The sequence below is a fragment of the Triticum dicoccoides genome, chromosome 4A (assembly GCF_002162155.2).
Source record: "Triticum dicoccoides isolate Atlit2015 ecotype Zavitan chromosome 4A, WEW_v2.0, whole genome shotgun sequence".
Taxonomy (NCBI): Eukaryota; Viridiplantae; Streptophyta; class Magnoliopsida; order Poales; family Poaceae; genus Triticum; species Triticum dicoccoides.
Window position 1 is genome coordinate 631,898,059 of NC_041386.1, and position 26,748 is coordinate 631,924,806.

Below are 26,748 nucleotides of genomic sequence, written 5' to 3' on the forward strand. Positions count from 1 at the left end.
ATGTATTTGGGGGGGGGGGGGTTGTACACTTGGTATTCATTAATCCGCTTGTCACGCTACACCCATTTTAAAGGCTCAAATTTAGAAACTGGCTGAAGTTGATGTCAAACTCACATTCTTCCGTGAGTAGTGTATGGTATTATTTTTTGTATTTCTGTATGTACCTTCTGAACCATTCGAGGCCCATTCCATCTACCTCATTCATTGCAGTGCTCCAGCCGTCCTCCACCATACCCATCCTTTCTCGTTCGTCTTTCCTTATCCCATCTCGGGTGTATCTCTAACTTGGTATGTGAGTAGTTGTTTGATCCATCCGAAGATGCGCTAACCCCATAGATAAAATGATGATAAACCAACTTCTCATGTGCTAATTCAACACTCGTTTGACTTGATTCAAAACACATGGGAAATAGAGGGAGGGATGTTTGTGGAGACCGAGTTTTTGGGGGGCTCCCGCTCATCCAACGAGGAAGAAAAAAGATGCGCTTCCTATCGTGTCACGTGACTCCCCCTTAATTGTGGGACATGCACAACATGGCGAGCCAGCCTCACATCAACATAGAAACCCATATCCAAGATATTTATTTCAGCACGAAGAAACGGTATATGAAATAAATACCCGTCCGAAGGATTCTGTCCCGATCCGCACTCATTAACGTCTAGAGATACGCTGCTAGAGTATCAACCGCCGTATCTTTACATTTGTTACGTATCACATACATAAATAATAAATAAATCTTCAAAAATACTAGATGCACATATCTTAAAACAGAACAACAACAGTGGTTTAAATACAGAGCGACATGCCTGCTTTTCACCCCACGTCATTACGACAGACTTAAAATCTAAAGAACTTACCATGGGAGTAAAACGCATTCCCCCTCACCAATTCCTTGTGATAAAACCCTCCTCCGGAAAACTTTTTCCTTGTGATCAAAGGCAATTGGAGAGTAGTTACTACTTTGCGGTATAATTACCCCGCAATTGCCACTGGGGGCACAGCCGAGTCGACCTCCATCTCCCCGACGCCATCCGCCTCTCCTCTCCTCCTCCGCCCCACCGCCACCAGGGCGACCGATCTCCCCATGCCGCCCCGGTAGCCTCCGCCTCTCCCCCGACCCCCTCCGGCGGACCAGCGCCGCCCGGCCACGCTCTCCGTGACCTCTCTCTTTCCCCACCCACGCCCCGCGGGCCCTCCTCTCGGCGGAAACCCTAGAACCACGAGATCCGTCGCCGCCGCCCTGTCCCCGGCTCGCCCTCGTTGACCGCCGCCAGCGGGACGTCCCCGTCCTCAAACCCTACCCCCTCCTCCCCGATCGAAGGTCAAAGGAGGACACCGCCGCCGCCTCCATCCGCCCCGTCGCCCCCTCCGCGACTTGAATCAGGTATATCCGATCTTCCGTCCTGTTGTAACTTCCCCATCCTCTCGAAAATTGTGGCCGATTGCTGAACCGGAAATTAATGTTTTTTTTATTAACGCTCGTGACGAAATTTCTATGGCTGGTCGTGTTTTCCGGATACATCATATATAGATGAGTGTGCGTTCCTGTAGCAGAAAATAGATTGGTATGCGTACTTTCAAGAATGGTAGAAGAAAGTGTTGTATGAATATAGGCACTGTTCTATCTATGTGTATGCAATTGTCCAGATTGCATTTCTTACCCTTTGGTAAGATTTGATTTTTCTTTCGTCCCAAGCGAGTTGGGGTAGGGTAGATAGATACAGGGGCAGAGCTAGAGGTAATGCCACCCCGATTCACCATTTTAACATGTGCCGTATTTTTTTTTCAAGTAACGGTTTACTAAATAAATGTGTGCCCCTTTACTTCTATCATAGATTGTCGGACGGAATAGAAGACCACGCATAAATACAAAAATGCCCATTATATATTTGTATTGATGAAACAAAGGACGAAATTACTTGAAAAAGATGTCTTGCATTTCCAATTTCCAAAATACATTGTCAGACACAGAGGTTTAATAAACTACTTTAGATAAAAGCAAATTACACGTAAAATATGGAAAATTTCCTAGCTGAATTTAGTTTACCCTAATTAGATTGAATTGGGGTTTGGTCTACCGTCTATTGGCTACAAGTTCATAATCATGGGGCAAAATTGAAGAACGAACAATTGACGCAAAGATGGTTAGAAAAAATTACCGTGTTAGTGCTCCTGCTTGTGGTGTTGATGGGCCTGGTGACTGTACTGGTCATTTAGTTGCCGGCTGTGGCTTTGATTGGCCTAGGCTGTGCCTTGCGAGTCTGGCTCTGTCCTCTGGCAGTCTGGCCGCATTGATTTGGTTCTGGCCGGCAGCTACCGAGCTGCGTGGGCGTTGCCGCAACGCCCGTGGCGAAGAGACGCGGAACAGGAGGGTGCGGTTCATGCGGGTGTGATGTTCTCGACTTCTCGTATTGCAGACGCATGCAAACGCCAAAATCAGAATTTGTCTTGGCCTCTGTCTATCAAGGGCATGCAACAGCAGTTGCGGGGTCGTATTTGACTATTCCTGTCCCAGTTCATCTCTGCAGATTTTCTTTCCCCATGCATCCAACAAACATAGATTCAAAGAAGCTGAGTTATTTTTCAAGGTGTGCTCTGTGTTTTACGTTTTTAGATTCCATGCCACCAAACGATGAGCCTTGCTTCTATGAGCTATAGCTCAAATGAGCTAGGTGAATCTGGCCTAGCTAAGCAATTTGAGAGACTATTTTATTAAGATTGCAAGACAAATTCTGTTGGCTCAAATATACCACAGGTAACTGCAACTAGCACCCGTCGTCATCCATTTATCTAGCCCCGCTAAGCAAATTAAGCTAGCAATACAAACTCATACGAGAATGTTCACTAAGGTTGTAACTTGTATTCTGTTTGCTCAAATGCTGCAGAGTGTTCCTATTAGATTCCATATATTTTGACGGTACTTTAATAACATTAGAGCATAATGTGTTAATGTTATAGAACGAAAGTAAGCTGCTCCTGTGCACCCACTTCAGTGTTGTGGTTTTGAGAATTTACAACTCTTGATATAGTGCTGATGTTTCACATTCATTACAAATTAGATACAATTATTGATGCTTGTTTTTCTTGGCCTGTGCATCCAGTTCTTTTCATTCAATCTTTCAGTGGTCAATCATAATAATGAAGATGACAAGGCCTTACTTATTTTGTTGTTGTATGTTTATTGCATATCAATGAGTAATCTATGATTGTCGGTCAAATAATATCTAATTGCTTCTATACCCTCTTCCACTGTGTTGTAATTCACAGGTTGCAGATGAATCAGACTGATATCTCTGGTTTGGAATTCACTGGCTTGCATGATACTCATGTTGGTGAAGAATCATATGCAACTGAATTTCCTGAAATGAATCAGGATCTATCCCACAAAACCGAATTTGATGTGGTTATGGCAACTACAGCCATGCACAGTGGTTCTGGCAATTCCTATGCTTGCTTAGATGGATATGAAGATACAAGGATGATGTCAGGAATTCAGGCCGTGAAGGAAGTTAGACATGGCAGTACGCAGCACCTTGAGGTTCAGCCAGATATAGATACTGTTAATATTTGTCTTTTCATGCAACTATTTATTCCATTTCCATGTATTAATCTTTTTTGGTTTCTCGTTTGGGTTGGCATCAGGGAACATATTCTGATTCCGATGAAGAAAACTTGTCATCTAGTCCTGAAACTTCATCCACCACTAATTACGGTATACCCTGTAAAATGGTACCCATAGCCAATGCTCGTGCTTTTTTTTATGGGAGTCTGCTAATATATTTTTGTGCAATTTCAGGTTACATGGAACCAAATTTGGAAAATATGTACAATGCTTTGGGTGAAATGGTATGTATCCTCCTTGCCTTGTAGACCACTTGGAGTAATTCGTATTATTGAATACAGTTTGGATTCTTCAGCAAGCTAGAAATTTAGGAGAAATGATCGAAGTGAATAGAACTGATAGTTCATATCTGTAAAACTTACATTTGTTAAGTTACAGCCAGCTATTGGCCTACTAACATGATTCAAATGTCATCTTGGAGTATGTAGTTGGGTATTTTTATCATTTCTATTTGTTTTCTGTATTTGTAGGTTGATAAAGAAGGGACGGTTGTGCTTAAACCTGACTTTGTGATGTGCGACACGGCCCTGCATTTTCAGCCTCACGTAATTTTTTCACCAGATGGGTTCAAAATTGAACATTCGGATTGTGATCCATATGAAGATGATAAGACGATAGCTCTATGTTGGGATGTTTGTGACATCATTTCCATTAATAGTCAATGGACTCAGAGTGTATGTAATTCTCTTTACTTTTTGTTTGCTACTTTCTGTTCTAATTTGTATAGCTCAATATCAGTTACCCTTTTAACCAGGTTATATCTGCCTCTGTAACACTTCTTATTAGACCCAGTGCAGAGACCGGAAGTTCAGGTAATTACGTTGGGCATTCCCGTCTTTTTGTTGTATCCCAGATTTAGTATGCTTTCCCTATGTTCCAGTGAGAGATGACATCTTGGCTAATGTATGATGCATGGCATGGCATGAAATATAGCTGTGTTGGTTTATGGGGTGTGTTTTGTTGTTAATTTAGAATTTATCAGTATTGCATGTCTTTTGTTCTTCTGAAAAGTTAAATAGCATCAACCAAACAACAGTTTATTTGTTTGATTATTTTCGGTTCACTGCTTGACAAAAGTATCTGAATACACAAAACACTTGAAGAGCTCCTTACTAATTTCCTTTTTGTCCTCGGCAGAAAATGTGTCATGCAATAGTAAGACTATACAAATAGCGCAGACATTTATTTGACTGTACCAACCAAAGGCTTGATTGCATGCGCATAGTACTTTTGAATAGGAAGGTAAATGTTGCTGGGAAGACTGGTGCATGAATAATTTCCTGCCACTTGAGACGCTGTGCCTGAAGTTCCACCTCTCCTCTCTGTCGGCGTGACCTGTTCACAAATGCATGCATGAATAATTTAATAAGTTAACATGAATTGAATGTTAATATTGTGAGGTTTCGATATCCTTTGGCGTTTGCGTATATCGAACTAATTTTTTGTCTTTTTTGTACTCTATAGATCCTATTAGAGTGGAGTTTATTCTTACAGATCCACAGTGGCCACGAAAACAAGAGAAGATCTGTCATATGGCATCAAGATATCGTGACATCTGGAACAACACTCCATCGTAAGCTTTGAGCTGATGTTATGCTTTATTCTGACCATTTATTCATGTATGTGTTGATTTCAGTTAAATAACATTTCTGACCACAGCATAGAAGAGTTACTAGGTTCATGCCAATGCATCATTACATTAGCCACATTATTTTTTGTTATTTCCCCCTCCTATCGAGCCACAGATAAGGATCATGCAAATACTAATGCTGATTATTGAACCATGTAAATTGGGCTGTTAAACATATGCCAGTGAAAAATGCTTGGCCATACCAGATACTTCCCATATTTTAGGAAGACTAACTTGTAGATTGAGTTCAGAACTTTGTTCTCATATTTAATAAGCCATAACCACCAGATATAGAGAAAACAAATATATTTTTGCCTGATACTGATATCAGATATCACTGTCAAGTGTTAATAATATATGATTTTATTCATATTGTAGAGAATAGACCATGCACTTTAAATCACTATATGAAACAGTTATATTGTAATGTGTTATTCTTTTACTCAAGAACTCACGAAATTAGACATGCTGCAAATGCTGGTAAGTTGGGTTATTTCAGCTAAGGGTTTGGTTTTCTGTTTGTCTGGGGTTTGAATATGGATATCAAATATTAAAGGTGGACATAGGTTGTGATTATCGACAAAGAGCTAGCTATGGACAGGGGTGCGTGGAAGCTTGCTATCCATGTGCCAGAGCCATGAGTTGGTTGCGAGATCTTATGGGTTTCACCTCTAGCCTACCCCAACTTGCTTGGGACTAAAGGCTTTGTTGTTGTTGTTGTTGGACATAGGTTGTGATGGATGGATCAGGACATTATACATGATTTTGGCGGAAAAGTTCTTATCCTGTTGGACTTGTCACATACTCCCTCCGTTCCAAAATAGGTGACTCAACTTTGTACTAACTTTGTACTAACGTAAGTACAAAGTTGAGTCACCTATTTTGGAACGGAGGGAGTATTTGCCTGATTTCGTGGTTGGACAGTTTTGCTATATCTGTATCTTTTTACACTTCTAATGTGCAGTTTGCTCCGAGTTACAAAACATATATGTACAGTCTTTGGTTATGTTGTTGTTTCTATAACAATGTTCTTACGCGATGGCATGCCGCTGTCAGAGAGGATTTTGCGTTGGAGAACCAGAGCACTGACCCAAGTTTATTTTTCCCGAAACAGTACTTTTCTGGGTATGTTGCACTTCTGTCATGTATTCTCTGCATCTGTTTTTAATTTTTGTTTTTTGCCTCTATGAACTATCTGAACTATCTAGAAGCATTCATGAGCATATGGCACTACAATTAGCTTGTGTCATGAACTCCCTCAGTCCCATAATATAACAGCGTTTTTGACACTATGGGACGGAGGGAGTAGAAGCGATGTTATTGCTATGCATGTTTTTATCCATTGTACTAGTTTCACCTATTATGTTCTAATGTCTTCTGTAATCTCCCAAGTTTTTAGATCTCAGTTTTGACGGCGAGGTCCTGGCTAAGCTACTTAAAGCATAGCTATTATGTATAATCTTTTGTTATTTTAATAGAAAATAATTAATATTTACACTACACGAATCATGGAAGCAAGTTTTGACACATTATCATGATAGGAACACAATTTTTGTCAGACTAAATAGTAAATGCTCCCTCCGTTCCAAAATATAAGTGTATTAGTTTTTTCAAAAGTCAAACATATGCATGTTTGACCAAATTTTTAAGAAAAAATATCAATAGGCACATTACCAAATTTGTATCATTAGATCCATCATTATAAGTATTTTCATATTTTATTTATTTTGTATTGTAGATGCCGATATTTTATTCTATAATCTTGGTCAAACACACACAAGTTTGACTAAGGGAGTAATAATCACTAAGAAATATAGTTGTTAAAAAGGGTTAAAAAAGAGACTACTTTTTTGATAGGTTCTCATAATCTATGCCCTCAATAGATGTATTGAGGCCTTTAATGAAGTTCATTATGAAATTTAGCTTGTAGTTTTGGCAAAAGGTACTTTGATGGAATAGTGGGGCTGTCACTAGCTAGCTAAGACAAATCAGAGTTATTTGAACCTATACTTGCCGTCGCAACTGTAGCGGGACTTTGAAGTATGGTTTAGCGATTAGGATCCAAAAAACCAATAATGCTAATATTGCGAGCTATTTATAACCTTATGAATGTCTACCATGATCTATATTTTGTTCTTGCTATGCTTAAAGTTGTTTCGTTATTCGTGTTAATCGTTTCAGCATTGACGACTTTGAAGATGTTATCTATCCTAAAGGAGATCCGGATGCTGTTTCTATTAGCAGCAGAGATGTTGATTTGCTTCTACCTGAAACATTTGTCAACGACACAATAATTGACTTCTATATCAAGTAGGTTGAACCTTTCATTGGTGTCTGCACAATCATCCTTTATTTTATAGCCTTAGTTGTTAAATGGTGCTGTCCAATTACACTTTTTGTGCTGTTGCAATTGCTATTGTAATATTTGTAATTGCCATTGTTATATTTGTAGATCAGATCACCTGCTTTGCTACATGCAGATGCAGTTCTGTATTTATGTTTTCTTAAGTTGTTTATGATATGAAATCTTCTTTATTGTTTTGAACGTTACTTACCAAATCAGTTACCTGTGAAACAAATGTATCCCACAATCATGTGAAAGCTACAGTAACCACATGGCTCTGCTTGTTTCATGCATTGCATGGCAGTATTTTTTGTGAATAACAATGCCATACAGTTCTCATGGACAACTACATAGTTGTTGGCTTTGAACAAAATCTGATTTCATTATCGATTTAAATATCATTGAAAGATGAATTTCTATTTCTGATGTGTTTAGTTACCATACTTCAGTATGTGCCTGTTAACTTCACATTTCTCTGGAGTTCATTTTACTCATTTGTAATTACAACTATGCGTTTATTTATTATTTGCAGATACTTAAGCACAAGAATGAAGACCACCGAGAAGAGCAAGTACCATTTCTTTAATAGCTTCTTTTTTCGCAAGCTGGCAGATCTTGACAAAGATCAAGGGAGAGCTCCAGAGGGTAGATCAGCTTTTTTACGTGTCCGCAAGTGGACCCGAAAAATAAACATATTTGCGAAGGATTTTCTATTTATTCCAGTGAACTTCAGGCAAGGAACTTGTTCACTTCTTTTTATTGTTAAAATGATAACTTCTGTGCACTGTTAATTATGTTTCTGCATTGCAGCTTGCATTGGAGCTTGATTGTTATTTGTTATCCTGGAGAAGTGGAAACATCTGAAGGTGGGAACATAAATTAAAGTCGGTACTTTTAACATTTTTATGGAGTAGTGTTTTACTTTCCCGTTGTTTTGCTTCAGATGGTGAAGCAAAAAAGCATAGTAAAGTTCCATGTATATTACATATGGATTCTCTTAAAGGAAATCACAGTGGACTGAAAGACATTATTCAAAGGTAAACTCATTTCTGGAAGAGTGAGATCTTGTGCTGCTTTTGTGCAAATTAGTTTATTTTAGGATGAGCTATCATATTTTCAAAACTTTGACCACTTATGGTCTTTAGGTTTTTCAGATAAAAAACGGACACTATAGTCAGAAGCACATTAAATATTTATATATATTTTGGTCTAGGTAATGGTCAAATGCGTCACTTGTAGACAACATCAATGCCTGATTGATACATCTAATTTGCAAGTATATAATAACTGAAAAGTGTAAACCGTCAATGTTGCTTTTTTGCACTTAATTGCTCCAATTTATCTTATCACTTGGTGACCAATATCTGCTGAGTTTAACTCTTTCTGGTGCAGTTATCTATGGGAAGAGTGGAAGGAAAGGCACCCTGAATCAGCATTAGATATTTCAGACAAATTCTTAAATCTGAGATTCGTCTCCCTTGAGGTTTGTTGACATCAGCTTTTAGTATCAAGTCTCATGTGTTTCTGTAAAATTGTTGTTGAGTACTTCTATTTTTTATGCCAATTTCTGACTTACACTAGTTCTGAGAACCATTTAATGTTGATGCTGTGAAGAGGGCAAGCACTGAGAGTAACCCTACCCCTTGTTATTTCCTTTCATCAGTGATCAATAAAACAAGGAGCTGTATTTAAATTGCATTGCCACTTGCACTCACCATTCATGGAGAGGTATAGATGGTAACTAGTGTGGATATCTGTCGAAGGTATTTAGCTTAAGTGTTAACTCGATAAAAATGTTAAGGTTTGAAATTATTAATAAAATCTTTTATCCATCAGGGTTTAAGTTTTAAAGCTAAAATTTACAAGAAAGTGTTTGCCAAAATCCTGTCATAATTGCCAGTCTTGGCCTGTTGCCAATTTTTTGACGAGCTTTTGTCACGTGTGCATTTAAGTTTTTCCTTATCCTTGCTAATCTATGGCCAACCAAATAGCGAATTCAGTGCAAATACATGGCCCATGAACACACACCCTCCGACCCATGCAACGAAAAAAAATGCCCGCACAAAAAATAAATGGCCCATGAACATGCAATAGGCAATAAAGATACTATTTGCAGGCTCTCTGTTTTAACTGAAATTGCAGTCCAGGGATTGCTTGTCTAATGGGTTAGGAGCTTCTGTTAATTATCTCTATGAGCTAGTCTGTTTGACTTGTTGAGTTAGCCAGTCCAACAATTTTCCATTCTATGAAAAATACTTTCAGCTGATCTTCGCCTTCATTGTTGAAATAACCTGCAAGGTTGCAAATGTATATCGTAACATGCCTACAGAACGAAGAAATTTCTTTTAATATCGTATACATGCCTACAAAACTAAGAAATTCTTTTATTTCATTTGTCAATATCTATTTTCTATTGTGATATAGATTTGTTCTATTTGTCCGTCCAGCTCCCTCAGCAAGATAACTCATTTGACTGTGGCCTGTTCCTTCTCCATTATGTGGAACGCTTTCTGATGGATTATCCCAGTAGCTTCAACCCTATGAAGATATCAGTATCCTCAACCTTTGTGAGTTCTGATTAATTATTTTTCTTAAATGTTGATGTTGTTATGTTTGGGCCCCCAGCTCTCTATTTCATTAGCAGCCTACTTCTTTTCTGTTCTGTTTATATAATTTGGTTTATTTTTCTTCAGTAGATGCTAATTTTGGTGTTATAGTGAACACCATGCAAAGTGTGGATATTTTAGTACATAATCACTAATGGAGAAACTATCATAGATTCTACTGCCTCCGTTCCTAAATATAAGTCTTTGTAGAGATTTTACTATGGACCACATACGGATGCATATAGATGCATTTTAGAGTGTAGATTCAATCATTTGCTCCGTATGTGGTCCATAGTGAAATGTCTCCAAAGACTTATATTTAGGAAGGGATTGTAGCCACTCACTTGTAGCTTCACCTTAGTCAATTTACCACAGTTATTTGTGGCCTGACCATCTCCATTTGCATTTTAGCAACTTGCTATGTGTTAAGAATTGGTGCATGGTACTTGCTGGCGTTAGGGTTCATATTTTCTGCCACTATGGCGGTCCATGTAAATCAATCAAGGAAATAAACGTAGACTCATGCTATCCATTATAAAGCATAAGTTGTAAGTCCAATTGAACATTGAAGTCGTTGGAGAATAATCAAAGTTTGAAGTACAGTGGCATTTTGCACCAGGTCAAAAGTACAGTTGCGGGGTTATCAAAGTTAAAGCTTTAAAACATGGATGGGCTGTTTGCTGCCTTATGAAATTGTTTGTGGTTGGGAGCTTGGGGAACCACTTTCCTAATTAAAATATGGGGATCGGTAGGATGTGAGCGCTCTTGAGTTTTGATCCCACCTTTCCATCCTCCCAGTTAGAGTGGTAGGTTCTTTATAGCTTTTTAGTACATCTTTTTAGCAGGAGACTGAAGTTTTAGTTGATGCCTCTCTGCTCGAGTAATCTTCACACATCTCATTTTGGATATTTTGTTAACCCCATATTAATGCTTGATGTACTTTTCAGCTCAGTGATGGTTGGTTTGAACCCGCTGAAGCTTCTCTGAAGCGTTCATTGATCCGGAAGTTAATCCAGGAGCTAGTGACAGTACCTTCTCAAACTTTTCCGGAACTAACCTGTGGTAGCGAGCAGTTTGATGAAAGTTATCTAGGAAGAGAAAATGCTGAGCCTGAAGCAGCTAGAGAGTTCCTTGCTCAGGGGTGCTCTGCTGGTGAATCTGACTCACTTTGCCAAATTGCTGGAACACAGCAACAATCCACATCCATCTGCTTTAATGATTCTGGAAATGTTCTACCTGTTCCTGGATGCATTTTAGAGACTGAAGGGGTTACAACATTTGCTGTACAGGACACACAGGTATAATTTTAGTTAGTGGCTAGTACTTACTATTTCAATTGATCGATAGTAGTTAACTTGTTGAACTTGTTTTCTAAGGTCATTTTTTTACCTGTTGTTCATTATTTTTGTTAGGTTTGTCCACCCGACAATGATTTTGCCATCTGCATGCCAAGCCAGGCTGTTGAAAATGAGCCACTTCCTGCGGATTATGATAATAAACCTGACCTGAGATCATGCGCCCCAGAAGATGCTGAAGCGTTGAAGGATGATGGTTCTGTGGTAAAAGGTCAGGACAATTTTGTGGAATCCATGCTGGATTGTTCGCACAATAACCGGACAATTTCTAGCTACACAGAAGTTATGATGCATAATATTATGGATTCCAAGTGTGGCTCATTCTCTGATAACTCTGAGGCAATGGCCTACAAAGAACATAGCTTAGAAACAAACATAAATGAAGTTCTGGATGATTGCTGTGATGAAGATATGCATCCTGTCATGATGTCTGATGCCAGGGAAGTTGACATTGCATCTGATCCAGCAAGCACCAAAGACGAAGCTGACAATGGCAGATATGATTTCCCTGATGCCATGGGATCTGTAGTGGCTGGTGATATAGAAGGGAATACTTGTGAGCATTCTTCAGAAAGAAACATTGTTGAAGATGAGGAGGCCAAGGGTGATGTTTTTGAGGACACGTCTCCACTCATGGTATGCGATTTGAACAATGATGTTGCTGAGCAGTCTTTACCCGTGGTATGTGATTTGAATAACGATGTTGCTGAGCATTCTCCCGCAATAATTGCTGTCGAATCTGAGGACGCGAAACATGAAGATACTTCTGTGGATCTCAATGTGGAAGATGATATCGAAGTGGATCTCAAGGTAGAAGATGATATCGAAGTTGGCACGGAGGAAACTTGCGCAGTTGCTGATAAGATCAGTGATGGTGAGCAGCATATTTCACCCGAGTCCAAAGAGGGAAACATTGACAGCTGTGCTATCAGCGACAGCGCTGTTCCGCATGAGCTGAAAGAGGGAGAGACTAGCACCATCGTGGCAGGTGACAGTACAAATGGGAGTGATGAAGCTCATGTGGACAGTGTGGATGCACACGGTAGCGTAGGACCAGGAGCTGGCGAGACAGTTCCTTGTGAAGTTGACACTAACCATTCTGATGCTGAGATGCCTGACGTTGATAGCGCCTTGTGCGTGAAGAATGAAACAGTTTGCGAGGACGAACCGAATGAAGCAGTTTGCGAGGTGACACCCTGTGATGCTAAAAGGCCTCTTGCTGATAGCATCTCTGAAGATCAGAAGATGGGAGTTTGCGAGGACAAACCGAATGAAGCAATTTTTGAGGACAAACCCTGCCATGCTAAAAGGCCTCTTCTTGCCAGCACCTCTGAAGGTCAGAAGATGGAAGTTTCCGAGGACAGGTGCTCGGAGAAGGATGTCGAGTCTACCGCAGAGAAGACAGAGCAGCGCAAGAAGCGTCGCAAGGTCCCTCCGGCCGCCCCCCCGCAGACGCCTGCAACAGATAAGCGACAAACGAGGAGCTCCTCAATGCCACTGTTTCTGGGTTAGAATCGGGTTTTCCTTCGGCAGTGTTGACGATTACTTGTCTGTAATAGGTGACTTCTCTAGGGTTCCTAGAACCTCTCTCCCTCTTGATCTGTATGATAGTTAGCTGCCTGCCTGACTGAACCTGCTACCTTTTGGCCTATGCCTGAATTTAGCTGTGAAGTGCCGTGCAACGTTCTAGTATTGTTATTATTATACTCCCTTTAGTTGTGGACAACCAAACTTCAGTGTATGCCTTTTATTTTTAATGGACCAAACAACCAAACACAAAATGATAGCAACAATAAATTATACACATTTATTTTTTTATTAGTATTACTCCCTTCGTTCCTCATTATAAGGCCTTTTAGAGATTCCAATATGACCTAATTATAAGACCTTTTATAGAGGTTCCAATAGACAAAAGAGATTTCAACATGGACTACATATGAAGCAAAATAAGTGAATCTATAATCTAAAATACATCTACATATATATATTCATATGTATAGTCCCTATTGAAATCTTTGAAAGGCTTATATATAGAAAGGGAGGGAATATAAAGGAAAACTAATAAGAGTACTGTTGAGTTTTTTTAAAATTGCTGGCCAGCAATTCGGAACCGATGAGCACGAGCACCCAAAGAGATCGAGTGACACAACTCGAAGTCTTTTTATCCTCAGTGTATGGATACAAAGTTGTAGCAAAACAGATGCAGGACACACCACATACCTAGATCTACAATTCGAGAAATTTCTGAAGCCATCCAACTCCCTGAAGGGTGCGTACATCATTCTAGACTTTTGAATTAGGTCAATTTTAGGACTTTGTCAGGTTACACCACAAAGAATTTAGGGTTCGTTTTGTTTGAAACACGGTACAAACGCAGATTTGATAGCTGGCCAATTGCAAAGAGTAAGATGGTTGAATTATGGCTTATGTTAACTCTGCCCAATGGAGACCCAAATGCGGCATGTCGAGATCCGTATCGAGCATTGATGCAACTTCAGTTCGGACATGGATTGGCGGTGTTCCATGGTAACCGTTCAACGGCTTTAGAAAGAAGGGGATCATATCCCTTGTTGGCAATTCGCAATGAGCAGAATGCATGCAATGGTCTTCACACCATATCTTAGTGCCATCACGCATACAAGACTAAAATCGACGCCCTCCGCAAAAAAAAAAAACTTGTAATTATTTGTACACTCTTTTAAATCTTAATTAAAATAGTTGAAGAAAATATTTTGCCTCCATTTAAAAAAAATCAAGAAAAAAACATTCCCACTTTAACACTTCTCATGGACATATATGTAGAGAAAAGAAGCACCGTCGATCCTAGCTCACTCAACGCCATCCATATCCATGGACGACCACGGCTTGGCGGCCAGAAGCAGCGGCGCCTTGAGGCACACGGAGAGGCCGTACAGCTCGCTCATGTCCACCGGCGGCGCCCATGGGCACCGTTCCGAGGAGCTCCTCCATCTCGCCGAACGCCTTGAGGCACCGTCTCCCCCATGGGCACCGTTCCGAGGAGCTCCTCCATCTCGCCGAACGCCTTCCTCAGCCTCGCGCCGCCGCCTTCCACCCCGCAGTCCGCGTCGCCGAGCGTGCAGCGGGAGATGACCGCGTTGGAGTAGACGACGAGGTTGTCGCTCAGGTTCACGACGCCGGAACCAACCCGGCGGACCCGGCCGACGAGCGCGGCGGCCTCCTGCGCCCGGACGCGGCCCAGGGACGCGACGCGGCGCGCGCTGAGCATGTGGGCGGCGCAGACGCGGCGCGCCTGGCGCCAGTGGTCGCCGTAGGGCGCGAAGCCGATGCCGCCGGTGCCGTAGTAGAAGCGGTCGACCATGAGGAGCCTGGGGCGGCCGGCGAAGTCCAGGTCGCGGGTCTTCATGGCCTCCTCCGCCGCGGCCGCGGAGGAGGCCACGACGGCGGGCACGCGGCCGAGCCGCAGGTGCATGACCGGGCCGTGGGACGCGGCCAGCGACCGGAGGCTCCGGTGCGGCAGGCTCCCGAGCAGGTGGAGGTGGCCGACGACCGGCAGGCCCCGCGGCGACGGGGGCAGCCGCAGCGCACTGCTGCTGCGCCTGGTGGAGACGAGGAGGGTGATCACCACGAGAAGGAAGGCGAGGACGGTGGTGAGCACGGGCGAGTTCAACGGCTCGACCACCATTTCTGCAACCATTCCCAAGCTTAACCGTTAGTATTAGTTAGAAGCCCGTGCATTGCCATGCCACGTGACATATACGGCAACACTCAAAAAAGATATTCTCTACACAAAACACAAAAGGCACATACATGCTGACCACAAGTGAATGTGCTATTTCCGGCCATCACATCATAATTTTCTCCCCCACCACGAATTATTGTAAGTGTCAACCTACACACCACAGTTTTCTCCCACCAATCAAACATGTTGTTTTCAACCAGCACACCCCGGTTTTCTTCCTCCTAGCTAGCCCAACGTTTCCTTCTCCATCCACAAATACAAATTCATTTTCGCTTGTTTTTCTCTTCATGTTCGCTCCTCCTTGACTCTATTAATGTCACTTGGTTTCTAACCACATGTCAATTCTCCATTGTGGTCCGACAACTGACATCGACAAATTGAGTGTGCCACGTATATATATTTATGGGGGAGATGGATATGCCTCAATGGAGATTCTACCAACAGGGGCGGGGCGATGATCACTGATGGAATTTTCTTTTTTCAGGACTGGGTCTCGGAGATAATAATAACCATAAAATGGAGCATTCGGGCCCAACCTCCACATCCACATCCGCGTCAATGGAGAATCCAAACCATTCGTTCTTATTATGAAGAATGAAAAGTAGTAGACAGAATTGTGTTTGGATTTCATTGATGCAAAGGTATATACGTATATACAAGCCGAGGGGACGCCTCAGAGAGATGCCGGTTACATATTGTGAGAGAGAAAGAAGGGATGCATCTGTACATTATAGAACACTTCTCCTTGTATAACACCACTTCTTGAATAATCCATTATTAAAAGCTTCTTGTATATTCATCTTTCATTTTAAGAAATCCTTTGTATAGTCTCGAGATTCTCCTCCAAAAGCCCTGTGGGATTTTTTTTTTGGGAGAATTGCATGGACACGTTGCTAAAACTTCTTTAAACCCAGTGAAAAAATAATAAGAAAAAAGTGATGCAACATATAATGATTATTATCTCCTTGGTAGCTCAAATGTGAAAACCTTTGAGAAGGGAGAAAACTCATTGATTAGTGTAGAGAGCAATAAATATGCTCTGCTTATTTTCCTTTATAAACCCCAATGGGAAAAATCTTGAAAATATTACTTTATGATCTTAAAATATATTGCTTCATTCAAAAAATTATTAGAAAATTTGATAGGATACTCATAAGGGTAAATAATGCGATCTGATATGCTCATATGCCACTGAAAACTCCTTTAAAATCCAGCGGAAAAAATATAAGGAAAAACTAATATGACATATGCCCTCCGTCCCATAATTTAAAACCTTTTATGAGAAATTATTAGGGAAAAATCATGACGGGAAAATAGTACAATATATGCAACCTGATGATTGTTAACATGTTATAATTTTGGTGTTTACTCCCTTTGAACACTACAAATCTGGAGGATGTGTTATACCAATGCCATTGACATGATTATGGAATGTAGAAGATGGTAAAGACACTTTGAATAATTTGTTAGAGCATCTTCAATAGGCGCCGATCGCGCCGCGCGCAAAAGACAGATATGCCGCGCGCGCATCGCCTGGTTTGGCGCGGCGCGCAGCGCTGGCTCCAGCAGCCGCGCTAAAATGCAGCGCGCGCGCGCGACTCGCCGGTGCATTGCATATGGCATTTTGAACACAAAATGATAAACATTTTCCAACACAATAAAAATTTCACACAAACAAGTTGATGGAGTTCATGCCCACAAGTTTAAAATCATACCCACAAGTTCATCCAACCAAGTTCAAAATGCAAATCAAGTTCAATACACAAATGAAAGACATATCATTCCTCGTCCTCGTCCTCGTCTTCGTCCTCGTCCTCATCTTCGAAAGACGATTCTTCCACCTCCGAAGATGAATCTTTCTCCTACGAAGATGAATCTTCCTCCCTCTCCTCATCCCGCACCGCATCACGTGAAGCTCCGATGGTGTTGGCAAGATCTTCAACGACATCTTCATGGGAATGTGTGCGAGGAGGCACATCGAAAGACATTCCGCTCATGGCGGCCGGAGGTGCACCCATGCCTCCCATGAGAGAAGCAAAACTCATGCCTCCCATGGTGGCCATAGCGTCGGGGGGTGCTCCAAAGCCAGGCATGCCTCCCATTGCACCTAAACCGCCCACGGTACCTCCGAAGCCACCCATGGCGCCAAGGCCACCGCCACCCATGGCGCCGAGGCCACCGCCACCCATTGCGCCGAGGCCACCGCCACCCATTGCGCCGAGGCCACCGCCACCCATTGCACGAACCATGGATCTTTTTTGGATCAAGACTTCTTCTTGGGCAAGATTGACATACTCCTTTTGCGCCACATTGAGGTTAGTTGTGTCCAAGAAGAACAAGTGCTTCTCCCATTCCAACAACCTAGTTCGCTCCTCATTGCTCACCTTCCTCTCCTCCAAAGCCACCTTCCTCTCCTCGGCCGCCACCCTCCTATCCTCGGCCGCCAACCTTCTCTCCTCGGCCGTGGCATCTTGGGTCCTTGCCATTTTCCTCACCTCGTTGGCTTCTTTTCTTGCCTTCACAATAGCTTCCATAGCATTTTTGAGCTCATCATCTCCTTTCCTCTTTGAAAGTGCTAGTGATCGACTAGAGGGGGGGGGGGGTGAATAGGCGATTTTTATGAAAGTCTTCAAAACATGGAAGTTTCGAAGACAAACGATAGAAATAAACCTATTACCATGCAACGGAAGGTAGACTACACTAGGCAAACCATAGTCAAGTATTCAATGGAGTGAAAGCACAATGACTAATAGCAGCTAGACAGTAAAGATCAGGTAGGAAGATATTGTGAAGTCAATCAGAACAAGCAGTCACTCAGTGAAGACAAAAGATAAAGCAATCATACAATGACTTCACAAGGACCAACAGTAAGTAAAGGGAAGGGAAGGATGAAACCAGTGACTCGTTGAAGACAATGATTTGTTGGACCAGTTCCAGTTGCTGTGACAACTGTACGTCTACTTAGGGAGGCTGAGATTCAACTCAGAAGACCTCGTCTTCACCTTATTCCCCTTGAGCTAAGGACACCCAGTCCTCGCCCAATCACTCTAGTAAGTCTTCAAGGTAGACTTCCAAACCTTCACAGAATTCGTTCACTGGCGATCCACAATGACTCTTAGATGCTCAGAACGCGACGCCTAACCGGCTGGAGGATTCACAGTCCTCAAGTGTAATAAGTCTTCAGATCACACAGACAGGAAGACTTAAGTGATGCCCAACACTCTATGGCTCTGGGTGTTTAGGGCTTTATCCTTGCAAGGAATTCTCTCTCAAAGGCTTCGAGGTGGGTTGCTCTCAAACGACAAAAGCCGTGTACTAACTCTGAGCAGCCAACCGTTCATGGTTGTAGGGGGTGGGCTATTTATAGCCACTAGGCAACCCGACCTAATTTGTCCGAAATGACCCTGGGTCACTAAGGAACTGACACATGTTCCAATGGTCAGATTTCAAACACACACGACAACTTTATTTGAGCTACAAGCAAAGCTGACTTATCCAACTCTGGACAAGATTTGCTCTCATAGTCTTCACTCGAAGACATAGGATTTTGGTTAAGCATCACTTCAGTCATTCTAAATTGTTCACTTGGACCCCACTTAACAGTACGGTGGTTCCTATGACACAACAAAGAAGAAAAAGAACGACGAAAGAACTAAGTCTTCGCGCTCCATAGTCTTCATGCGATGTCTTCTCTTGTCATAGTCTTCAATGTGAATGTCTTCATATACCACCTTTGACTTCAATGTCTTCTTACATTTTTAGGGGTCATCTACGGTAGGAAAACCGAATCAATGAGGGACTTCTACCTGTGTTACCCTGCAATTCTCACAAACACATTAGTCCCTCAACTAGGTTTGTCGTCAATACTCCAAAACCAACTAGGGGTGGCACTAGATGCACTTACAATCTCCCCCTTTTTGGTGATTGATGACAAACTAGTTGAAGTTTTCAACGGGGAATAAAATATGTGAAATTGTAAAGGATAGGGGATTGTCATCATAAGTGGCAAAGGCTCCCCCTGAAGATGTGCATATAAGTTATTTGCTTTTGGTATGCAAATGCACATGGCAGGTTGTACTTGTGGAGATCCTCTTCAACTTATGAAGACAATTCATCATGCAAGAAAAGTATGTGAAGATAATGACATGCATAATGAAAAATGGATGTCTGCAAAATGATCTAAGTGCAGAATTTATCGTCGCACATGCGGAATTTATCATCGCATCATAGAATAGCAAATAAGTAGCAGACGACCATCGAGTTTAACTGTTACAACTCAAAGAACCAAATGTATCGAAAACGAGAGTTGTAAGCACTTGGCAAAAGTAGAAAAAAGTAAAGCAACCACCCATATGGACCCGCTTGAAGACTATCAACTCATATGCTTCTCCCCCTTTTGTCAGTGAGGACCAAAAAGGTTTGAAGACATAGAGCGCCTACTCGTTCCCATGAGGTGCAGGCGAAGCAGCAGGGTCGTCGGAGTTGGTTGGCGGTGCAGACGACCTCGGTGCAGTGGTGATTCGCGCCGAAGGTGGTGAAGTAGCATCGTCTTCATCATCGATGACACGTGCATTCACTGTTGCAGCAAAGGAGGAGAACTCAGAGTCTTCAAGAGACGGAGTACGCCGCAGCAAGGTCCTTCTTGGAGGTGTTGAGTCAAACTTGAAGCATTCAGAGAAACCATCCTCTTGAAGATCATCTTCAGAACACATAAGTGTCAGCCCTTTCCATGTACGCCGACAAGTTTCATGGGCGACAAAGGCATTCTTGGTGGTAAGGTTGCGAATCCTATTTATTTCCACCAAGAGGCTTTGCATTTGGCGCTTCAGCCAGTCATGATGCTTATCCTGTTTCTGATGAAGGGCAACCAGAAGCTCTCGGTCATTGAGAACACGGGATCGCTTCTTGGGCCGTTGTGCAATGGTGCTTTTAGTGGCTTCAGTGAGGGCACGATGAGGTGCACGGGTAGTACCAGCCAGAGGATAAACACGAGTGACTGCTGGGTCGCCTTCAATGTGTTGAGAGAAACTTTGCTTATCAGCATTCTGAAGACTAAGGGGCTCCTTGGCAGGCTCTGGATAGATGGCTTCAACTGACGTGTCGATGTCAGGCAGAAAAATCCGATGATTGCGAGCAGAGGGCTGATAGGTGACAACTGAGTGTAGTTTGATCAGACGCATAATCCATGCGGCGTAAAACTTCAAGCCAAAGAGATCAGATCCGGATGCAGCAAGTTGGCGGATGAAGAAATCTTGTGCATTGAAGCTTTTGCCGTGAAGAATATGGAAGACCAAAGTCTTCATTGCACCTTCCAGCTTTGCATGTGGAGAATGTCCTTTGATGGGCGAGACAGGGGCGGACGCACGTGAGAGGTTGTGGGGGCAGCTGCCCCCACTTGATTTTCTCGTCCACTCGTACACGATCGTGTGTATACCTTGTGTGCCCTACTTAGCCCAACGTCCTGCCCCCACTCAGCCCATTTTCTCTTGTATTTTAGGAGCCCATGGATTCAAAATTCTAATGAAACAGCCCACCAAAGAATAAGAATTGCTGCAGCCCACAACCTGTGCACGTTTGACTCATTGCCTTCCAAACTCGATCAAAGATTTCTTGGCCTATTCCACTCATTGCATCCCTAACTTGATCGCATATTTTCATTGGCCTATAGCTCGAGCCTCGGTGTACACGCAGCCACGCCCGAGGCGGAAGCCCTGGCAGCTGCCCCTCCTGGCCGCTCATGGGGTCGCGTAGTCGTCGGCTTGCCACCGTCCGTCCCTCCTGGCCTTGCGCGACAACGATGCAGCACATCTCCATCTCTGAATCTGCGATGGATTGTGCAATTCCCTAATTTTAATTGACATCGAGGTAAGCCGTATAAGTCAGTGCTTCTATTTTCATTTTTCTTTTGTATGATTGCTATCTTAAAAGTCATGTTAGTCTCACCAACTTATTACCGATTGGGGTGGTTAGGCTAGTTGAAACAATTGTTTGAAACATATAAATTTTAGTATGCAACTTTTTACTAAATGAGTAAAATAGGCTAATCCGGACATGAAAACTGCAATTCAATTCAGATGATCTACTAATATTTTCTACTTCCTAGCACACTTGATCTTCATGTATGATGTATGATTCTTTGGCAATTCATTTAATGTTTTTACTTTTGGCACTTAAAGTCACCGTGGAAAGGTTGTTTCAAAAAGATGAACACTTTTTTGGCACTTAATTGATTTGAACGTGTTTAGTTCTATTTAAAAGGAAAACAATTGCATATTACAATCCCGATCAGCACGAGAATATAAGAAGAAATTCCATTGTGTTGCATTGTATGATAGCGGTGATAGATGGCCTTGGGCGCAAACATAATGTAATGTGCTAAAACTCTTTCTCTTCTCTGATACCGACATCCTTCAATGTTATTGGTCTCCCATGATTTTTTATCTTGCAGGTTCTTCGTTAGATTGGTAGAAAAATGTTTTAGTGTTTTCTTTTGCAACTTTGGAACAAAGGTATTTTCAAACTGATGCGAGTCTTTTTGTCTCAAATATTTAGTTTTGTTTCACTTTTCAATGAAATTCGCAACCATGTGGTTAATGAAGTGATTATATTTTAGTTTATACGGATGTTTATTTTGTTGGTATATGGCCATATATTCTTGTCCCCTCTCAAGTTTTTTCCTGGGTCCGCCCCTGGGGCCAGAGAGTTCGCCTTATGATGTGATAGATAGTGCATGGCAGATACTCGAGGTCTTCAATAAAGAACTCCTTAGGATATTCAACATCTGGAGGCAAAGACTTCATCATGCTGAGCATCTGACTCATGTTGGGTTCAGGCTTGTGAAAAATGCTTTCCATAGCAGCACTGTGAAGCTGACAACCAGGTTCATAAAGATCTCCTGGAGTGGGCAGGCCAGTGAGCTCAATGATATCAAAGGCTTTGGCTTCGTGATGAACATTGCCTGTCATCCACTCAAGAACCCAAGTCTTCGGATCCCTGTTGTAGCCATGAATATGAAGAGTGGCATAGAATTGGAGCAACAATTCTTCGTTCCAGTGCTCCTTGTCAGTGACGAACTGCAACAAACCAGATTCTCTGAAGCAATCCAGCGCTTCTTCCAAACATGGCAGACCAGTTATGGCTTCAGTGTCAAGACGCATATGGGGAAAATGCGACCTTGATTGTACAAGATGCATGAGTAATAACTGCGCTGCTGATAGCTCCAGAACCGATCAAAAGATATTCTTGCCTTTGAGTAGGGGTTCTTGGCGCTATTGAAGAAGGTGTTGTGTGCTTTGAAGCCATTGATATTGAACGATCCGGGTGCAGATGCAGTGCCTGGAAACCTAGGCAGCCTTGGCATTGGCTTATGAACCTGAGGCCTGCGCTCGACGTGATAGTCAAATTGGGGACCAGCAGCAGGTGGAGGAACAAGAAGAGGCCATTTGATAGTGATGAGCTGACCATAGTTGTATGCTTGCTCAATAGTATGTGGCCTTGGTGGTGGAACAGGAGCAGTGGCATCAACAGAGGCGTCAGGCTGCACATCTATTGCAGGTGCATCATTGGCTTCATTGGCCTCTGGCACAGTGTTAGGTGCAGGCTCCACAGTGTCTTCAGCCATGACCACATCATTGGCTTCAGTGGTGTTAGTGGTGGCAGCCTCAAGATTCTCAACCTCCACTTGAGGAGCTGGAGGGTCGGGCACTGACATGTTCACTTTAGGAACAACTTCTTCAGTGATGGGGGAAGTAGGGACACGTTCTTCTGCTTGTTTTTCTTCGGCTGATGCAGCAGGATTGTCTTCAGCAACTTTAGCTTCAGACTCGGAAACGTTCACAGTAGGAGTGGCTTCGGGGAACACCTGATGTGCAACATATTGGTGGTGCACTTCTCCTTCTGAAACGCTTGAAAGATGGACTTGGGGCCTTGGTCCTTTGCGAAGCCTGCGTAACGCTGGCGACGCCTGTGAAGATGGAGTTGGTTGGGCCTCAAAGTCATCCTCTTCTTGCACTGATGGGGTTGCTTGCGATTGGGGAGAGCTTGGAGTGTCTTGTCTCTATGGGCGATCAGCCCACGATGCATCCTGAGCAGTTGGCGTCAGAGGACGACCAATGCTGATGAGTTCGCTGTGTGTAAGCACAGGCGATGATACCAATTGGTGCTCGATCTGAGGAAGGACTTCATCATCTTCAACATTGTCATGGTGACCAATGTCTTCAGCAGCGGTGGGGTCAGCTGCTGGAATGTCTTCAGCTTCAGGAGCCTCTGTGGAAGCAGGCTCATGAATTACCATCCGTCGTTCTTAATGCGAAGAGGCAGGACGAGCAACCGAGATGGGCTCAACAATAAGGGGCTCTGTGGGAGCAGCCCGATCTTTCTTGGTTTTGCGCTTCTTCTTGGAGGGAGCGACATCAGAAGCTTCAAGATGTTTCCTCTTTCTGGCTTCAGCCTCGGCAACCCTTGTCTTCTTTAATTCCGAAGCCACTATGGGGACCTTAGGCTTCGAGCCTGTCATACTGGCTGGGAAGACAATGGGATGTCCTTCCTGCCTTGTTGCTTCGGGTTCGGCCACAGCTGGCTTCTTCTTCTTCTTTGCAGCCATTCTAGGATCGATGCCAGGACGCCCAAGAGCCTTGCGCTTTTCAGCTTCATTGTAGGCTTGCACGCACTTGTCAGCCAGACTCTTCATGCGCTCATGAGAACCTTTAGCTTCTTCGCGTTTCTTGAGAAAGACTTCCTTGAGCTCGTGCAACATAGTCTTGAAGTTCTTGACATCTTGCACGCTGAGCTTTGCCATGTGCTGCTTGAACTGAGCTTTCTCATAGTCGATCTTTTGCTTCAGTTCAACGATGCCCTGAGCTAGAGCTAGCTCAGAAGCAATGGCGCCAGTGAAAGTGACGCTGAGGCCAATTGGAAGTTGCAGATCATCAAAGCTGAGATTGGGGGTTTCAAACCACTCATCAATGAAGTTGTGAAGGATTGCTACGTCAAAGAGAGGCAAATCATTGAAAATTTCTGCTTCTTCTTTGCTCTTGATCAGTTGCTCAAGAGCGTCATCTGCAAAATCTTCATCGCTGGACAGATCAATGGCGTCGTTGCACAGAATAGCAGCATCACTCAGTTCTTGGCTGGTGGGTTGCAAGGGCATCTTTACTATCGAGGGCTTGGAGATGCGTGACAAATCTTCAGACTGCACACTGTGTTCAGGAGGTGCAGTGGACAGAGGCTTCGCCTGTAAGACCAAAGGTAACTACTTTGTGAAGCATAAGTGAACATACTAGGCATATTATGAGATGCAATATGAAATAGATCCAACTTGTGTGAACAGAAACTGCTTGTGGTAGAAAGTGATGAATCTATAGGATCAAAGGGGCCGTAAAAAGGAAGTTTTATTTACCACACGAAGAACTGCTAGACGGAGTGGGAGAGGAGGCCGAGCAGTTCAATCATCCGTGCCCTAACTTGGCGACGGAGGACACCTACGGCGACGGTGGAGAAGACGATGTCCGCAGCCGGCGTGAAGACGGCGTCGGTGAGGTCGCGGCAGCTAAGTGCTTCGTCGCCAGCGTCGTCGAGGGCTAGCGGTGGCGCTAGGGTTTGTGCGAGAGTGGAAGAAAGGATAATGACTGTGGTGAGGCGTGTATTTATAGGGACAGGGACGGCACAGTGTTATTACACAGGTGCCCCTGGCGATTCACATCTGAAGGACACGTGGCCATCATGCAACATATCGGAGGTTGTTCCATGTTCCCACGCACGCCTGGATTGTCGGGTGGTCGTTCCCACTTCTCCGGGTTTCAGGTGAAGGAATTAGCATTGAAAACAGACTTAATGTTTGTCTCTGTATCTTCTGCTGACTAGGACGCAGAGAAGACATTCGACAGTTTCAATAGAATGCATATGATTTGGATAGATAGAGTTTGAGATAGAAAGCATAGAAAGATTAGGGTCCGATCACATTCACTTAGTTCAAAAGATTCAACAAGGAAGACGTAGCTATAAGTGAATGCTGTAGAGGACAGAACACTAGTATGTATATATCAGAAGACAATCAAGTCAATATAGTGAAGATAATCATGAAGACATGTTGAAAATGAAGACAAACAAAATGTGAAGACATAGCACATGTAACGCCATGGGTAAAACACTTCAAATAGAAGAATTTGGTGGTGGCGTTACCCACCGTATAAGAAGTATTAGACCCAGACACGGCGCACAATTATCGTGGCGCTCCGAAGTCAAATTCCACGTTAATGTATTCACACTCAGAATGTAAGTCTTCATTGATTGAAGATATACTTTACTTCGTGTGTTGCACATCTAAGTCATCAACGTGCATAAGTGTTAGGATGTGTGCCTGATCACATGACATTTGAGGATTCCAAGATATTTAGCTCACACCGTAACTTGCAAAACCTCTTCTCATCCAAGGGCTTCGTGAAGATATCTGCCAATTGCTCTTCAGTGTTGATGTGTATGATATTAATATCTTCCTTCACAACATGATCTCTGAGAAAAATGATGATGAATTTCATTGTGCTTTGTCTTTGAGTGCTGAACTGGGTTGTTGGCAATCTTGATGGCGCTTTCGTTGTCACAGTAGAGTGGTACTTGCTTCAGGTGAATGCCATAGTCTTTGAGTGTTTGCTTCATCCATAGAAGCTGAGCACACCAAGATCCAGCAGCAATGTATTCAGATTCAGCAGTGGAGAGAGATACACAGTTCTGCTTCTTTGAAGACCAACATACAAGTGATCGTCCCAGAAAATGACATGTGCCTGATGTAGACTTGTGATCCACCTTGTCACCAGCATAATCAGCATCCGAGAATCCAACTAGATCAAACTCTGAGCCCTTTGGATACCATAATCCTAGTGTTGGGGTGTGAGCCAAATATCTGAGAATTCGCTTCACAGCTAAGTGATGCGATTCCTTTGGTGCCGCTTGGAACCGGGCACACATGCAAACACTAAGCATGATATCTAGCCTAGATGCACATAAATAAGGAAGGAACCAATCATGGAGCGGTATACCTTTTGATCAAACTCTTTATCATTATCGTCGGGACCCAGATGATGTTTGGCTGGCATTGGCGTCGTGTAGCCTTTGCAATCTTGCATTCCAAATTTCTTCAGGCAATCTTTGAGGTATTTCTCTTGAGATATAAAGATGCCGTTGCGTTGCTGACGTATTTGAAGACCAAGGAAGAACTTCAACTCACCCTGTTGGAAATATGCCCTAGAGGCAATAATAAAAGTATTATTATATTTCAATGTTCATGATAAATGTCTTTTATTCATGCTATAACTGTATTATTCGGAAATCGTAATACACGTGTGAATACTTAGACCACAATATGTCCCTGGTGAGCCTCTAGTTGACTAGCTCGTTGTGATCAACAGATAGTCATGGTTTCCTGACTATGGACATTGGATGTCGTTGATAACGGGATCACATCATTGGGAGAAT

The 26,748-nt window shown here is 42.9% G+C and overlaps 2 protein-coding genes across 2 annotated transcripts; one reads left to right on the forward strand and one right to left on the reverse strand.

Moving 5' to 3' along the window:
• The first annotated feature begins 1,001 nt into the window (after nt 1-1,001).
• LOC119287557 lies at nt 1,002-13,306 on the forward strand. The gene is made up of 16 exons (XM_037567121.1): nt 1,002-1,385; nt 3,269-3,539; nt 3,644-3,713; nt 3,798-3,847; nt 4,094-4,297; nt 4,378-4,435; nt 5,088-5,196; nt 6,310-6,378; nt 7,435-7,563; nt 8,130-8,330; nt 8,408-8,463; nt 8,541-8,634; nt 8,990-9,080; nt 10,045-10,164; nt 11,151-11,501; nt 11,616-13,306. The coding sequence occupies exons 2-16, from the start codon at nt 3,276-3,278 to the stop codon at nt 13,068-13,070; spliced, it is 3,321 nt and encodes a 1,106-aa protein (XP_037423018.1). The 5' UTR covers nt 1,002-1,385; nt 3,269-3,275; the 3' UTR covers nt 13,071-13,306.
• Nucleotides 13,307-14,240: 934 nt separating this feature from the next.
• LOC119287558 ((+)-menthofuran synthase-like) lies at nt 14,241-15,298 on the reverse strand. The gene has a single exon (XM_037567122.1). It carries the CDS (start codon nt 15,232-15,234, stop codon nt 14,479-14,481), a length of 756 nt encoding a protein of 251 aa, XP_037423019.1. The 5' UTR covers nt 15,235-15,298; the 3' UTR covers nt 14,241-14,478.
• Between the last annotated feature and the right edge of the window lie 11,450 nt (nt 15,299-26,748).